This window comes from Mesoplodon mirus, assembly GCF_964341445.2.
Source record: "Mesoplodon mirus genome assembly, chromosome: 19".
NCBI classification, from domain to species: domain Eukaryota; kingdom Metazoa; phylum Chordata; class Mammalia; order Artiodactyla; family Ziphiidae; genus Mesoplodon; species Mesoplodon mirus.
This window is the reverse complement of record NC_138995.1, coordinates 7057771-7070063: the sequence shown is the minus strand read 5'-3', so window position 1 is coordinate 7070063 and position 12293 is coordinate 7057771. Positions and strand designations below refer to the sequence as shown.

The 12293-nt window shown below is 59.7% G+C and overlaps 1 protein-coding gene across 1 annotated transcript in view; it reads left to right on the top strand.

The window, feature by feature from the left end:
• CMIP (c-Maf inducing protein) overlaps positions 1–10318 on the top strand; it is a 240195-nt gene extending 229877 nt beyond the window's left edge. The window contains exons 15-21 of the mRNA XM_082607275.1: positions 495–611; positions 1994–2134; positions 2949–2996; positions 4034–4180; positions 5447–5552; positions 6619–6689; positions 8330–10318. Coding sequence (XP_082463401.1) covers positions 495–611; positions 1994–2134; positions 2949–2996; positions 4034–4180; positions 5447–5552; positions 6619–6689; positions 8330–8383 — 684 coding nt within the window. The 3' untranslated portion in view covers positions 8384–10318. The remainder of the gene's footprint in view (positions 1–494; positions 612–1993; positions 2135–2948; positions 2997–4033; positions 4181–5446; positions 5553–6618; positions 6690–8329) is intronic.
• The last annotated feature ends 1975 nt before the right edge of the window (positions 10319–12293 follow it).

Here is a 12293-nt window from a genome sequence, read left to right as displayed (position 1 = left end):
TGATTTCTGCCCACCTGAACCACTTTTAAGTGTACCGTTCTGTAGTATCCAGTGTACCAACAGTGTTCTGCAGTCACCACCGTCCATCCCCAAACTTCCATCTTCCCAAGCTGAAACTGTCCTAACTCCCCACACGCTCCCCCCGCCCGACACCCCACCCCACCCCCGCTTCTCCTTTCTGCCTCTGTAGCCTGACCCTAGATCCCTCCCACGAGTGGGACCCTACAGGATATGTCCTCCTGTGACCGGCTTACTTCACGCAGCACAGCGTCCTCGAGGTTCATCCACATGGGAGCCGGTGTCAGGGAGGGGTCCTTTGGATCCCCCGGGGAGAGTCTGGTGATCGTTTCAGATGCAGTGTCTCCAGACTGGGTGTGGGGTGTGTCTGATCAGTGTCTTCTGGTCTCACGATCCCTGCAGCATGCAGAAGGCAGGCACCGCGGCCACAGTCCACGGCGGTCACTGCTCTTCACCTGGCCCATCTCTCCTCACAGGTGCACATCCTCATGGGCTCCTGTTACAAGACCAAAAAATTCCTGCTCTCCCTGGCAGAAAACAAGCTGGGACCCTGCATGCTCCTGGCGCTGAGGGGGAACCAGACCATGGTGGAGGTAAGGAGCTGGCCCGAGTCCCTGGTAAGGTTGCCAACTCTCCCAGGACTCCATCCTTGTTGATGGAGCACCTTCTAGGAGCTTCTAGGAGCCCCAAGTTATTACAAGAGCTGGGGACACGGCAGCAGACGAGGCAGGCACAGCCCCAGCCCTCCTGAGCTTAGCGGGAGCGGGAGACCTTCATCAAACCATCTGCTAATTTCATTTTAATTTCACTTTTGATCCACGTGGGTCCAAGGGATCGATCGGGCAGGTTTCTGTTCCATTTGTCTGTTGCTGCAGAACAGACCACCCCCAAATGGGGGCTTCAGACAAAAATGCTCATTTATTTGCTTATGGGTCTTGGCTTGACTAGGCTCAGCTGACCACTTCTCACTCTGAGTGTCTCATGGGGTCGCAGTCAGATGGGGGGCGGCTAGGTCCTCCCAAGGCTGCTTCCCTCACGTGTCTGGCGCTGGCCTGAGGGGACTCAACCAGCAGAGGCTGGAGCAGCTGGGGCTGCCAGGCCGCCGTCCACACAGCAGCCTTGGTCGTAGCCTTCCCACTCACCGAGGAGCACACACCAGCCCCGGGCACTCATGTCACTTCTGTCTCCCCCAAAGTCCCCAGAAGCCTGGGGCTTCCAGAGCCACTGTCCAAAGAGACCTGGCAGAAGCTATATCTCTTTTCCTGACTCAGCCTCAGAAGTCAGGCGGCATCACTTCTGCCACTTTCTGGCCATGAGAAGTCGGTCCCCGGGGCTTCCCTGGTGGTCCAGTGGTTAAGACTCCACGCTCCCAATGCAGGGGTCATGGGTTCAATCCCTGGTCAGGGAACTAGATCCCACACGCATGCCGCAACTGAAGATTGGCGTGCCACAACTAAGACCCAGTGCAGTCAAATAAATAAATAAATAAATAATGTTTTTTAAGGAAAAAAGAAGTGAGTCACCGAGGCCAGGCCCATAGTCAAGGGGATGGGAATTAGACTTCACCTCTCAGCAGGGAGAACATCAAAGAGTTTGATTCCCAGAGCTTTCCGTGGAAAAGCAAGGGATAGAAAGAGGTGTCTTTCGGGCTCTACCAGGCCATACGGGCCCGGCGTGCATCGTGCCCACAAGCGTTAACCAGGAGCTCCCACGCGCTGAGTGTGTGTGCACCAATGTTCCCGTTACACAGAGGGCACACTGGGGCAGGCTATCCCCCCAGCATCGCACAGCCGGAAGTGCAGAGAGTGGGGAGAGAACAACACCTGGGAACGCGTGGGTGTGCCGAGCTTGGCCGCCTCCTGAGGCGTGAGGGGCTCCTCTTGGGACAGGCTGAGGGTTCAGGCCTCCGCGCCTTCGAGGACCACCCCGCCCAGAGTCTCGGGCTGGCGGTAACTCGCCTCCCGGCTCTTGGCAGATCCTATGCTTGATGCTGGAATACAACATCATCGACAACAACGACACGCAGCTGCAGATCATCTCGACCCTGGAGAGCACGAGCGTGGGGAAGCGCATGTATGAGCAGCTGTGCGACCGGCAGCGGGAGCTCAAGGAGCTGGTGAGTCCGCACCCGGCTGCCCGGCTGCCCGACTGCCCGGCTGGCTCCGGGGCTCCCCTGCCCAGAAGCGAGAGCGTGGCTGCAGTGAGCAGGGCAGAGCCCAGGGTCCGTGGCCCCTGTGCGGGCCTCCACCTCACTGACTCCTCCTCCAGACCCAGAGAGGTCGAGATTGCCACCCGCCACTTTCCAGACGATCAGAGAGGCTGAGTCTGTGGCCCAAAGTCAAACAGCCCATATGGGCCTGGTCACGGCCACATCCTATGTACCCTCCAAGCCAAGCCTGGCAGTGGCTGTCTGTGCCCCTCCTCCCTCCCTCCCCCACTTCCCTGAGGCCCTTCATTTCAGGGCACAGGGCTTGATTTCCGAATGCCAGCACCCGTACCTCCTGGCCAAAGGGCCTTCTCTGTCCACGGGCGCAGCAGGACAGAAGGGGTGGAGAATTCACGCCCCCTGGTCTCCTGGAGCAGCTCGCAACCAGTGACTGGCGGGAGAGGTGGGGTCTCTCTGTGAGATGTGACTTTGCCACCATTTCCCAGAGGCCCAGGGGTAGCTGGGGTGATCACAGGCTCTTCCTTTAGGGGCCTTTGTGGTCTCAGTTCCCCGCTCCCCTGCTGGGGTTTCTTGGGATCGCCTCTCTGATAAACCACCTGCTCTCAGACCTGGCCTCGGGGTCTGCCCCTGAGACAAAGACCACCATGTCGCCTGCCACTACCAAGAAATACAAACAGCGCCATGAGAGGTGTTACTGGAGGCGCGGGTACCAGGTGAGGGCTCAGGGAAAAGCGGGTCGTAACCAGTCTGACTTCTGTTGCAGCAAAGGAAAGGCGGGCCCACCAGGCTAACACTGCCCTCCAAGTCCACAGTGAGTTGGTTTCATTCTCCTGCAGGGCTGGGAGGGAAGAAGCGGGTTATCCTCCCTGGTGGGGAACAGCAGACAGTGTCTGCTGGAGGTGATGGGAGGAGGTGAACAGGGACCCTGTGGTACTTCCCTGCCTAGGAGGGAACTGGGTTGCAGGAAACCAAACATTATGATAAAGATTATTGTTGATATTAATGTTAATATGTTGCCAGTTATTCATAATGATGACAATGATAGCTCAGATACGTTGAGGATTCACGTACCAGATAAATTGTGCTGATAGTTCATTTTATGGCAAGAAGCCTATCAGGTTGGTGCCTCTTTCCGTCCCCGTTTTACAAGGTCTTCAGGGATCTTAGTTCCTTCTATCCTGCCGCCCCACTGTCCTTGGCACATAGCTTCCACCTCATAGTCCAAACTGGCTGCTCAAACTCCATCCATCTTATCTCCATTCACGCCAGGAGGAAGGAGGAAGAGGCAAAGAGGAACACACCCCTTCCCTTTAAGGACCTTCCTGGAAGTTCTGCGGGACACGTTGTCCAGGTTTAGCACGTGGCCCCACCTAGCTGGGAGATTAGCCTTAATCCAGGGCAGCCAGTTGGCAGCTAAAACTCAAGGATTCTATCACAAAAATGGAAGGGACCCTCAATGACCTCAGAGTCTAGTGCTCACATACTCCTTGAAAGGGCCTCAGTGTTTGCGGGTGGGAAAGAGGCGCAAGCTCCCGCCTGGGAAAGTGAGACGGTCGGACACACATGCACGCACACGCCTGTGGGAGGGACGTGGCCTCGGAACACCCCACTGGTGACTCAGGCTGTGAGTCACAGCTCCGAGGGCTTTCTCCAGCTAGGCAGCTGCCACCACGGAGACGTGGAGGCAGCCGTGCCCTCCCTGACACCCCGTTTTGTCCCAAGCCACTGGACCATGCTCTCCTCCCCGCCACAGCTTTCTGTGGGGCTGGGGAGGGGAGGCTCAGGGCCTCGGGGAGCTACTGGCAGCCCCAGGCCTCCTGAGACCCCGCCTGCCCGTCCTGTCTGCAGGATGCTGACTTGGCTCGTTTGCTGAGCTCTGGCTCCTTCGGAAACCTGGAGAACCTCAGTTTGGCCTTCACCAACGTAACCAGTGCCTGCGCTGAGCACCTCATCAAACTGCCTTCTCTCAAGCAGCTAAACCTGTGGTCCACTCAGGTACATACGGCCTGCCCTGCCCCCTGCCCCCTGCCCCCTCCTCCGTGCCCACTGTGCACGCCTGCCCCAGACCTGCCCTGCCCCCTGCCCCCTGTGCCCTCCTCCGTGCCCACTGTGCACGCCTGCCCCAGACCTGCCCTGCCCCCTGCCCCCTGCGCCCTCCTCCGTGCCCACTGTGCACGCCTGCCCCAGACCTGCCCTGCCCCCTGCCCCCTGCGCCCTCCTCCGTGCCCACTGTGCACGCCTGCCCCAGACCTGCCCTGCACCCTGCACCCTGCGCCCTCCTCCGTGCCCACTGTGCACGCCTGCCCCAGACCTGCCCTGCCCCCTGCCCCCTGCGCCCTCCTCCGTGCCCACTGTGCACCCCTGCCCCAGACCTGCCCTGCACCCTGCACCCTGTGCCCTCTGTGCCCACTGTGCACCCCTGCCCCAGACCTGCCCTGCCCCCTGCCCCCTGCGCCCTCCTCCGTGCCCACTGTGCACCCCTGCCCCAGACCTGCCCCGCACCCTCCTCCATGGCTGGGTTTCTGCCCAGAACCCACGGGTCCAGTCGCTTGATCACCACGCCCCCTCCACGGCACAGCGCCCACGTCCCCCAGGGGGTCCCAGGCCAGAGAAGGTTTAGCCCCTCGTGAAGCCCAGTGGCCCGTCCCACAGTTGGAGTCGCCAAGGCCCAGAGCAGGGACATGCCTGGCACAGCTGACATGTGACACAGGTTTCACACCCCTGCCCAGGGGGCGTGCAGGCGGCTGCTGGGTCTCCTCCTTGTAATAATGACCACAGCGCACAGTGCTCGCTGCCCGTGCTTCGTACCGACTGGGCTGTTAAACACGTACCAGCGTGTGTGGTCTCCGCTCCACTGTGAGGTGCAGGCCCTGCCGACGCCCTCGTCTCGCAGAAGAGAACCCGGGCGGCTGCCCTGCTGTCCCACTGTCCCGCCCAGGGAAGGGCCACCTCGGCTCCTGCTAGTAGCCACGAGTCACTGAGTTCAAAGCCACCCTTGACAGATGGCAACACCGACTCCACGGGGGCCCTTGTCTGGTCCACGGCACCAGCAGAAGCTGGATGTGAACCCGGTCCGGGCACTGGAGTCTCTGGAGAGAAGCGAGAGTGGCCCAGGCCCTGAGGCATGGAGGCCATGGGCCCCGGGCCTGGGCTTTGTCCTGTCTCCTTGCTCCACCGCTGCCCCCGCCTCGGGGTCATCGCCCCGGGTGCCCCGGGGAGGCCAGCGTCAGTGTCCAGGCTGAGAAGGTCTCTGCCCCACAGTTTGGAGACGCCGGCCTGCGGCTCCTGTCGGAACACCTCACGATGCTCCAGGTGCTGAACCTGTGCGAGACGCCTGTCACCGACGCCGGCTTGCTGGCCCTCAGCTGTGAGTCCGTCCATCCATCCCTTCATGCCTTCCTCCATTCACGCACCGTGCTGTGTGCCCCCGGAGCTCCTCCTCCATGCCAGGCGGAAATACCCCTGCCCTCGTGGAGCTGATACTCTAGAGGAAAAAGGAAGAATGAGTGAGGCCCAGCCTGTGCCCTCCCGACGCTGTCACAGCCCCTGAGGGCGATCGTGCTCCCCTGACCCGCCGCAGCAGCTGCGGCCCCAGCCACAGCCACAGCCTTCACCCGGGAGTTGGTTACAAATGCAGATTATCGGGCCTGCCCCAGACCTGCTGACTCAGAAACTGCACTGTAACAAACTGCTGGGTGATTCTCAGGCACATTAAAGTTTGAAAAGCACCGCCCTAGTAGAAGGAGCCACAAAATACTCGAGGCACCTAGAACTGTCAATTTCTGTACCCTGACCCTAATCTACTAAACTCCAATCTTGGGTGATGTCGAGCCTGGGAATCTGCATTTCCCATTTCCAGGTCCACTGGTTTAGATGAGAGGCCCTGGGCCTCAGCTGGGAGGAATCCAGGAAGGCTTCCCAGGGAGGTGACTGGATCTGGGGGTGAGAGACACATACGTAGGAATTGACCGAGGGGGAGGCATGCTGGGCAGTGGGCATGACTCCTGCAAGGTCGTCGGCACGTTCTGGGTGGCTTGGGAGTGGCTGGAGGCAGGTGACGGGGTAACAGAGGGCAGAGAGGATGAGGTTTAGAGTCACAGCGGGGTCCGCTGTCTGCAGTGCGGCAGGCAAGTTCTGGGGACATTTGGGGTACAGGCAGTGGAGGGACATGACAGAGGGACCAGAAGGGAGAGAGGCTCAGAGGGCAGGAGGAGAACGTGGGCCCAATTCAGATCAGCTCCTGCCTGAAATAGACCTTCTGTACGTAGTGGTCCCGGGCTGTGCCTCTGAAACCCCACCTCCCCGACCCCATCTCCTAACCAGAGGCCTCAGCAACTCAGTCCACCCCCAGCTTTTCCATCCTGTACCTGCAACTGCCCCTTGTGGGGTCCCACTGACCTAATGACTGTGTCTGTCTGTCTGTCCCTGGACAGCCATGAAGAGTCTCTGCAGCTTAAACATGAACAGCACCAAGCTCTCGGCGGACACCTACGAAGACCTGAAGGTAATCCCTTTCTTCCCTCCTTCCTTCCTTCCTTTGCAAGTGCAAAGGTCCTGAGGCAGAAAGGGTTGGTACGCACCGACTTTGTAGCCAACGTGACTAGAAAGTGAGAGAAGAGACCGGAGCCAGACCGAATAAGCCCTCGCAGGTCACGGAAGGACTCTGGATCTCATCTAAGTTCAGGAGAAAGCTTTCAGAGGCTCTAAGCAGGGTGCTGAGTTCTGCTTTTAAAAGCTTGTTCTGGCTGTTACGTGGAAAGCAGGATTTTTGAGGGAGAGTACAAGCAAGGGGTAGCACCATGGAGAAGGTCTGCAGGGCTGGTGCAGTCACACAGGTGAGACCCAGGACCAGCAGGCTGGGCTAGGTCGGCAACTTAAAGTCAAGGAAAGAGGATCTGGGTGGTGGAAGGTGGGCACATTTTGTTTGTAAAAATGCATGTCTCGTCAGGGCTGGAGGGGCTGGGCCTTCAGCAGGCTCCTGCCGCCCCCTCATCCTGGGCCCGGAGGAGTGGGCTCCGCCGCAGAGCCAGCACCCTTCCCAGGGCTGGGCCAGGAGCGTGCTGGACCCTGGGTGCCCTGGAAGCCCACCTCCAGCAGGGCCTCCCCTGCTCAGCTTCCCCTCCAGCTCAGCCAGACCTGCAGCCGGGGGCCCATTCACTGGCCAAGCCTCCAGACACCTTCTGTGTGGCAGGCTTGCGCTGGGGACAGGGACACCGAGGTGCAGCGGGCTCACCCCTGCCCAGGAGGGAGCTCAGTCCCCGGCAGACAGACACGCGCAGCAGACTGAAGCAGGACGGGGCTCAGGGGCCAGCAGGGAGGGGACCGCCAGCTCCATTCATTGGGGCGGAAGAGCCTGCACAGAAAGAAGTGGTTAAAGTGAGTCTGCCGGGCAGGCCAGTGCCCAGGAAGCTGGGGAGGCGGGAAGTAAAGGCAGGAGACCAGTTAGCAGCAAAGGCTGTACAGCAAAGGCTTGTAAAGAAAAAGTCAACTGTTGATAAAAGAAGGCAGAGCACAAACGCGTATGGGTGGCAGCGATGGGGGGCAGGAAGCCGCTCTGAGGAGTAGCAGGTGGGATCCTGTAGTCCGGCCACAGATCCACGTAGGGGAGCCTAAGTGGGAAGGACCTCCACCCACCTGCCAGGAACCTGCAGCTTATGGATCCCTCTCCATTCTCCCCACCGGACTCCTGACAGCCCTGAGGGCACAGGCACTGTCTCGGACCGGGTGCTCTGGGTTTGCCCTGCATTTGGTATCCAGTCCCTCGCCCCGTCCTGTGAGCCAGGGACTGGACTCGGATTCCCTCCACAGATGAGGAAGCCGGCTCCCGGAGGCCAGGGATCTACCCAAGGGCAGGTGGCCTGCAAGTGACAGTGGCGGGGGGCTCACATCCTGGGTTTCCTGCCCCCAGAGCCAGTGATCCGAAGCCTCTGTGGGGTGGGAACGTGGACTCCCCAGAAGCTATCGCCTGCTTTCTGTGGAGCCACATGCCGCCTACTTGGTTCTCCCGGAGGTTCCCCAGCTCTGGGCTCGGGAGCCCCCGATGGTGACAAAGTGGGGAGGGCACGGTGGGAACGCCAGCCGCCAGGGGTGGGGGCGTGCACCACCAGGTTCTGGAAGGGACTGGATCCTTCTTGCTCCCCCCAGGCCAAGCTTCCCAACCTGAAGGAGGTGGACGTCCGCTACACGGAAGCCTGGTGAAGCTCCCGCTCGGCAGGAAGGAGTTTGCAACTGCGACACGCAACTCTTGACTAATAGCTGTAGAGCAGCGGGTCTCGGGGTCCCACCCCGCGTCCTGGCTGTGAGATAGACGGGGGAGTCTTTCTGGGGGCGGAGGGCGGAGGGGGGAGGGGGTGGGGAGGGGGTCCGTAAGCACGCCCAGCCCCCACCTAATTCTTTTAGCTTCATAATCGGAAACCTTGACCTGATCTAAAACGGACTTTGTAGCAACCAGAGGAGCGGCAGCGGGTCGGGAAGAGGGTGGGGATGGGGGCACTTGGGGAGGGGGGACCCTTTGTGGATTTTCTTTGCCTCTGTGTTCAATGCCATGTGGGAAGAGTCAACTCTGATGCCACCGTCTCGCAACCCCGATGGGCCTGGAGGCTGAGGAAGGATGCTTTCTCCCTCCGAGGCCCTGCCGAGAACTCACCCCGCCGTCGTCGCCATGGGACAAGACCCGGTCACGTCATCACACCCACACCTGTCCTGTGTCCTCGCCATTGCTATGCAAAGTGATTCTTGTTGTACATAAGATTTAAATAATGCGCCTATTTAAGAAATGTTGACAAATTGCAGGTCTGGGACCTGCTTCTTATTTATGAAGTCTTTGACCCGCCCGCCCGCCCGCCCGCCGGCCGCCCCTGGCGTGTAGTACTGTACAAACCAGTCAGCTGTCAGGGTAGTGGTAGTATTCTTGTTATTTTTTTAAAGGAAACAAACAGACAGAAAAAAAAAAAAAAAAAAAAGAACCTCCTTGGAAAATTAATTGCTTTTTCGTAATGGATTCTCTGTGCTAAAGCTCTCATGTCGGTCCGTCCGTCCATCCCTCTGCCCGCCACGCCACCGTGCGTTTCGATCCCAGAAGTCTCCAGTTTCCTCACAGGGTGGAGGTCAGCTGGGGGAGGAGAAGTGGGGTCCCCACATTGTCGTCTTGCTCCTCTACGGCCCCAGCTTTCTCTCGGCCCCCTTTTACACATTTGGAGGGGGAGGGTGCTAACCTGTCCTCCCGTCCGTCCCGCAGGAGAGCTGCCCCGCCCCCTCCCCCAGAGCTCTCCCATCTGCGGTGGCCTCTGCTGCCCCCGTCCCCGCTGAGGCTCTGCGACCTGTGGCCTCCCCGCCGTCCTGTGCCTCCCGCGGTCCCCTCATGCATGCCCGCCTCTCTGCATGGTCTCTTGGGAGAAGAGAGACGTCGCCTCCACCAGCCTGACTGCCCACCCCGCCCACGAATGTGACCACTGCAGCGCAGACGCCCCTCCTGCCCCCTCTGTCCCCACACCGGCCCCGAAGACACACCAACCTCGGTTTCTTTTATAAACAAGCCCTCACTGTACAAAACAGCCCTCATGGTTTACTTGGGGTCCCCTCTCCCCCAAGCCCCTTCTTCTGTTGGTTTAGCACAAACACAGCCCCCCTTCAGCACCTCCAGACCTAACCCCCAGTCAATGTAATTGTTTTATATATATTTAATCTTATTCAATGGAAACCATGCTTTTGTCGTTTTATACTTTGCTAGGTAGACTTTATTACCCCCCGACTATGCCCTCATTTTTTTAAAAAAGGAAAAAAAAAAGAAATTGGGTTTCAGTCTTAATTCATTTTCCGTGCCAGGTTTGATTTCGTGTGTGCGTGTGAGTGTGTTCCGTTCCGTGTTTTTTTTTGTTGTTGTTGTTTTCTGTTGTTTGGTTTTATTCGCTCCCCTCCGGTCCCGTACTTTACAGCACTCTGGTGCAGGAAGAAGCAGAAGCATAAAAAAAAAACTTTAAAAGGAAAAAAAAAAAAAAAAAAAAGAAGAGCCGAGACACGCCACCTTCCCCCTCGCACCGTTGCTTTTCCTGATGGTTAATACTACTGTCACGTGGCTGTGTTCAGAGATGTGAAATACTTTCAGGCAAAAATAAACTGTAAGTGACTCATTGACATCTGGCCTTTCTGTGTGGCTTTGAAGGGGCCTCCCCGGGCGATGGGAAGGGACGAGACCTAGGCCGAGAGTCGGGGGCTCACGGCAGAGCCCGGACACCCTCTCCAAGTGTCCAGGACTCCTCACCCCGGCGCGTTAGGGGGCAGATCTTCCTTTGTTGTGAGGCCGCCGTGGGCATCAAAGGATGTTGAGCAGGCCCCCGCCAGCCCTGACCCACTAGATGCCAGGAGTACCCCTCCACCGCCCACTGCAGTTGTAACAACTGAACATGTCTCCAGATGGGGCCTAGTGTCCCCGGGGGAGGGGGAAGAGTCACCCCAGGGTAGAACCCGGCCGTCCTCCTAGACTGCTGTGCGGTAGGGCGTCACGGAAGCTCTAGTCCAGTGAGAGTCCAGAAAACGGGGGTTCTGATCCCCAGGGTCTGGGTGGGCACCAAGACCCTGCATTTCTGAGAAGCTCTGGCTGACGTGGATGCCTCTGGTCTGTGGCGGGCTCCCTGAGGTCCAGCGCCTAGACGCCAGCCAGCCAGCTGGCTCCTCCCCCAGATAAGAAGAAACGTAACTTTCACCTCCACCCTGCCCCACGGCCAGCCCACTGCTGCTAGGTTGCTGAGTCTCCTCCCTCTGCACCTCCATCCGCCCCCTGCCCAGCCCTTCCAGCCAGGCCCCTCATCCCTCTCCCAAGGACAACTGGTGTAACCCCCTCTACGCCCCCTGATAACCCCACACCCTCTTCCCACTACCTCCGTGCCTCTCCGTACACCTCCCCCTCCCCTGGCCTCCTCACTCCCCGAGGCCTCTACATCCCTCAGGTGTGCGGCCTGTCAGCTGACCCACTGACGACTTCCGGCCACTCAGGGAAGCCAGGTGCCCTGCGTGAGAACAAGGAGGGCCCTGGACTTGCAGGGCTGGCGGGCGAGCTCCAGGAGCTCCGGTCCTCAGGCCAGATGGCACTGGCTTCACGACAGCCAGCTGCGGGCTGAGACACGGGGCTGTGAGGCCCCGCAACCTGCCGTCTCTGATTCTTCCCACCCAGCAGAGGAGGGCCTGGCTCAGCAGGCGCTCATCACTGCCAGATGGAAAAGGTAGGACCCTGCAGGCACTGTCCTCAGCCCTCCTCCCCACCCTGTCACCTGGGCTCCTCCGGCTGAGCCTGGAGAATGCTGGCTACCTGGCAGAGAGGCAGGGACGCGGGAAGAGAGAATCAGGGCGTTTTCTCCCCCCATGCTTTTCTTGCAGAATCGGCCTACCTCTGTGAGCTCAGGTACCCACCCGCCCTCCCCTCCCCCAGCAGCCGCCCTCCACAGTTCCAGCTCTGAGCACAACCCTCACCCCCACCCTCAGCCTTGGCCTGGAAGGACCTGCGGGCTGCAAGCTACAGGTGCCTCACATTTCTTAGCCTCCGCCCACCACATGCCTCACGTCCCTTAACCCCGCCCACCCCACGTGCCTCACGTCCATTAACCCCCGCCCACCCCACGTGCCTCACGCCCCATTGACCCCGCCCACCCCACGTGCCTCACATCCCTTAACCCCACCCGCCACGTGCCTCACGTCCCTTGACCCCGCCCACCCCACGTGCCTCACGCCCCTTGACCCCGCCCACCCCACATGCCTCACATCCCTTAACCCCACCCACCACGTGCCTCACGTGCCTCACGTCCCTTGACCCCGCCCACTCCCTGAACCAGAAGGTTGCCAACTCGACCTCCTCCTACAGAAACTGAGTTACACCGCGTCTTCCCCTCACCCTGCTGACCTGCACGTGGTAAGAGCCCCCTGTTGTACGTTCCGGGACCTCAGCGTCCCTTGTCAATTACCTAGCCGGCACCGCCCCTCCAGAGCTAGCCCTTCCTCACGTACTTTCCAGAACCCACCAGAGTGGGTCTTCTGTTTCATGCCAGGACCCTACCTGTTCCTCCTGTAACACACGTGCAACTTCCCCCCTCTCCCCCTCCCCCCACAGCTGATGGTG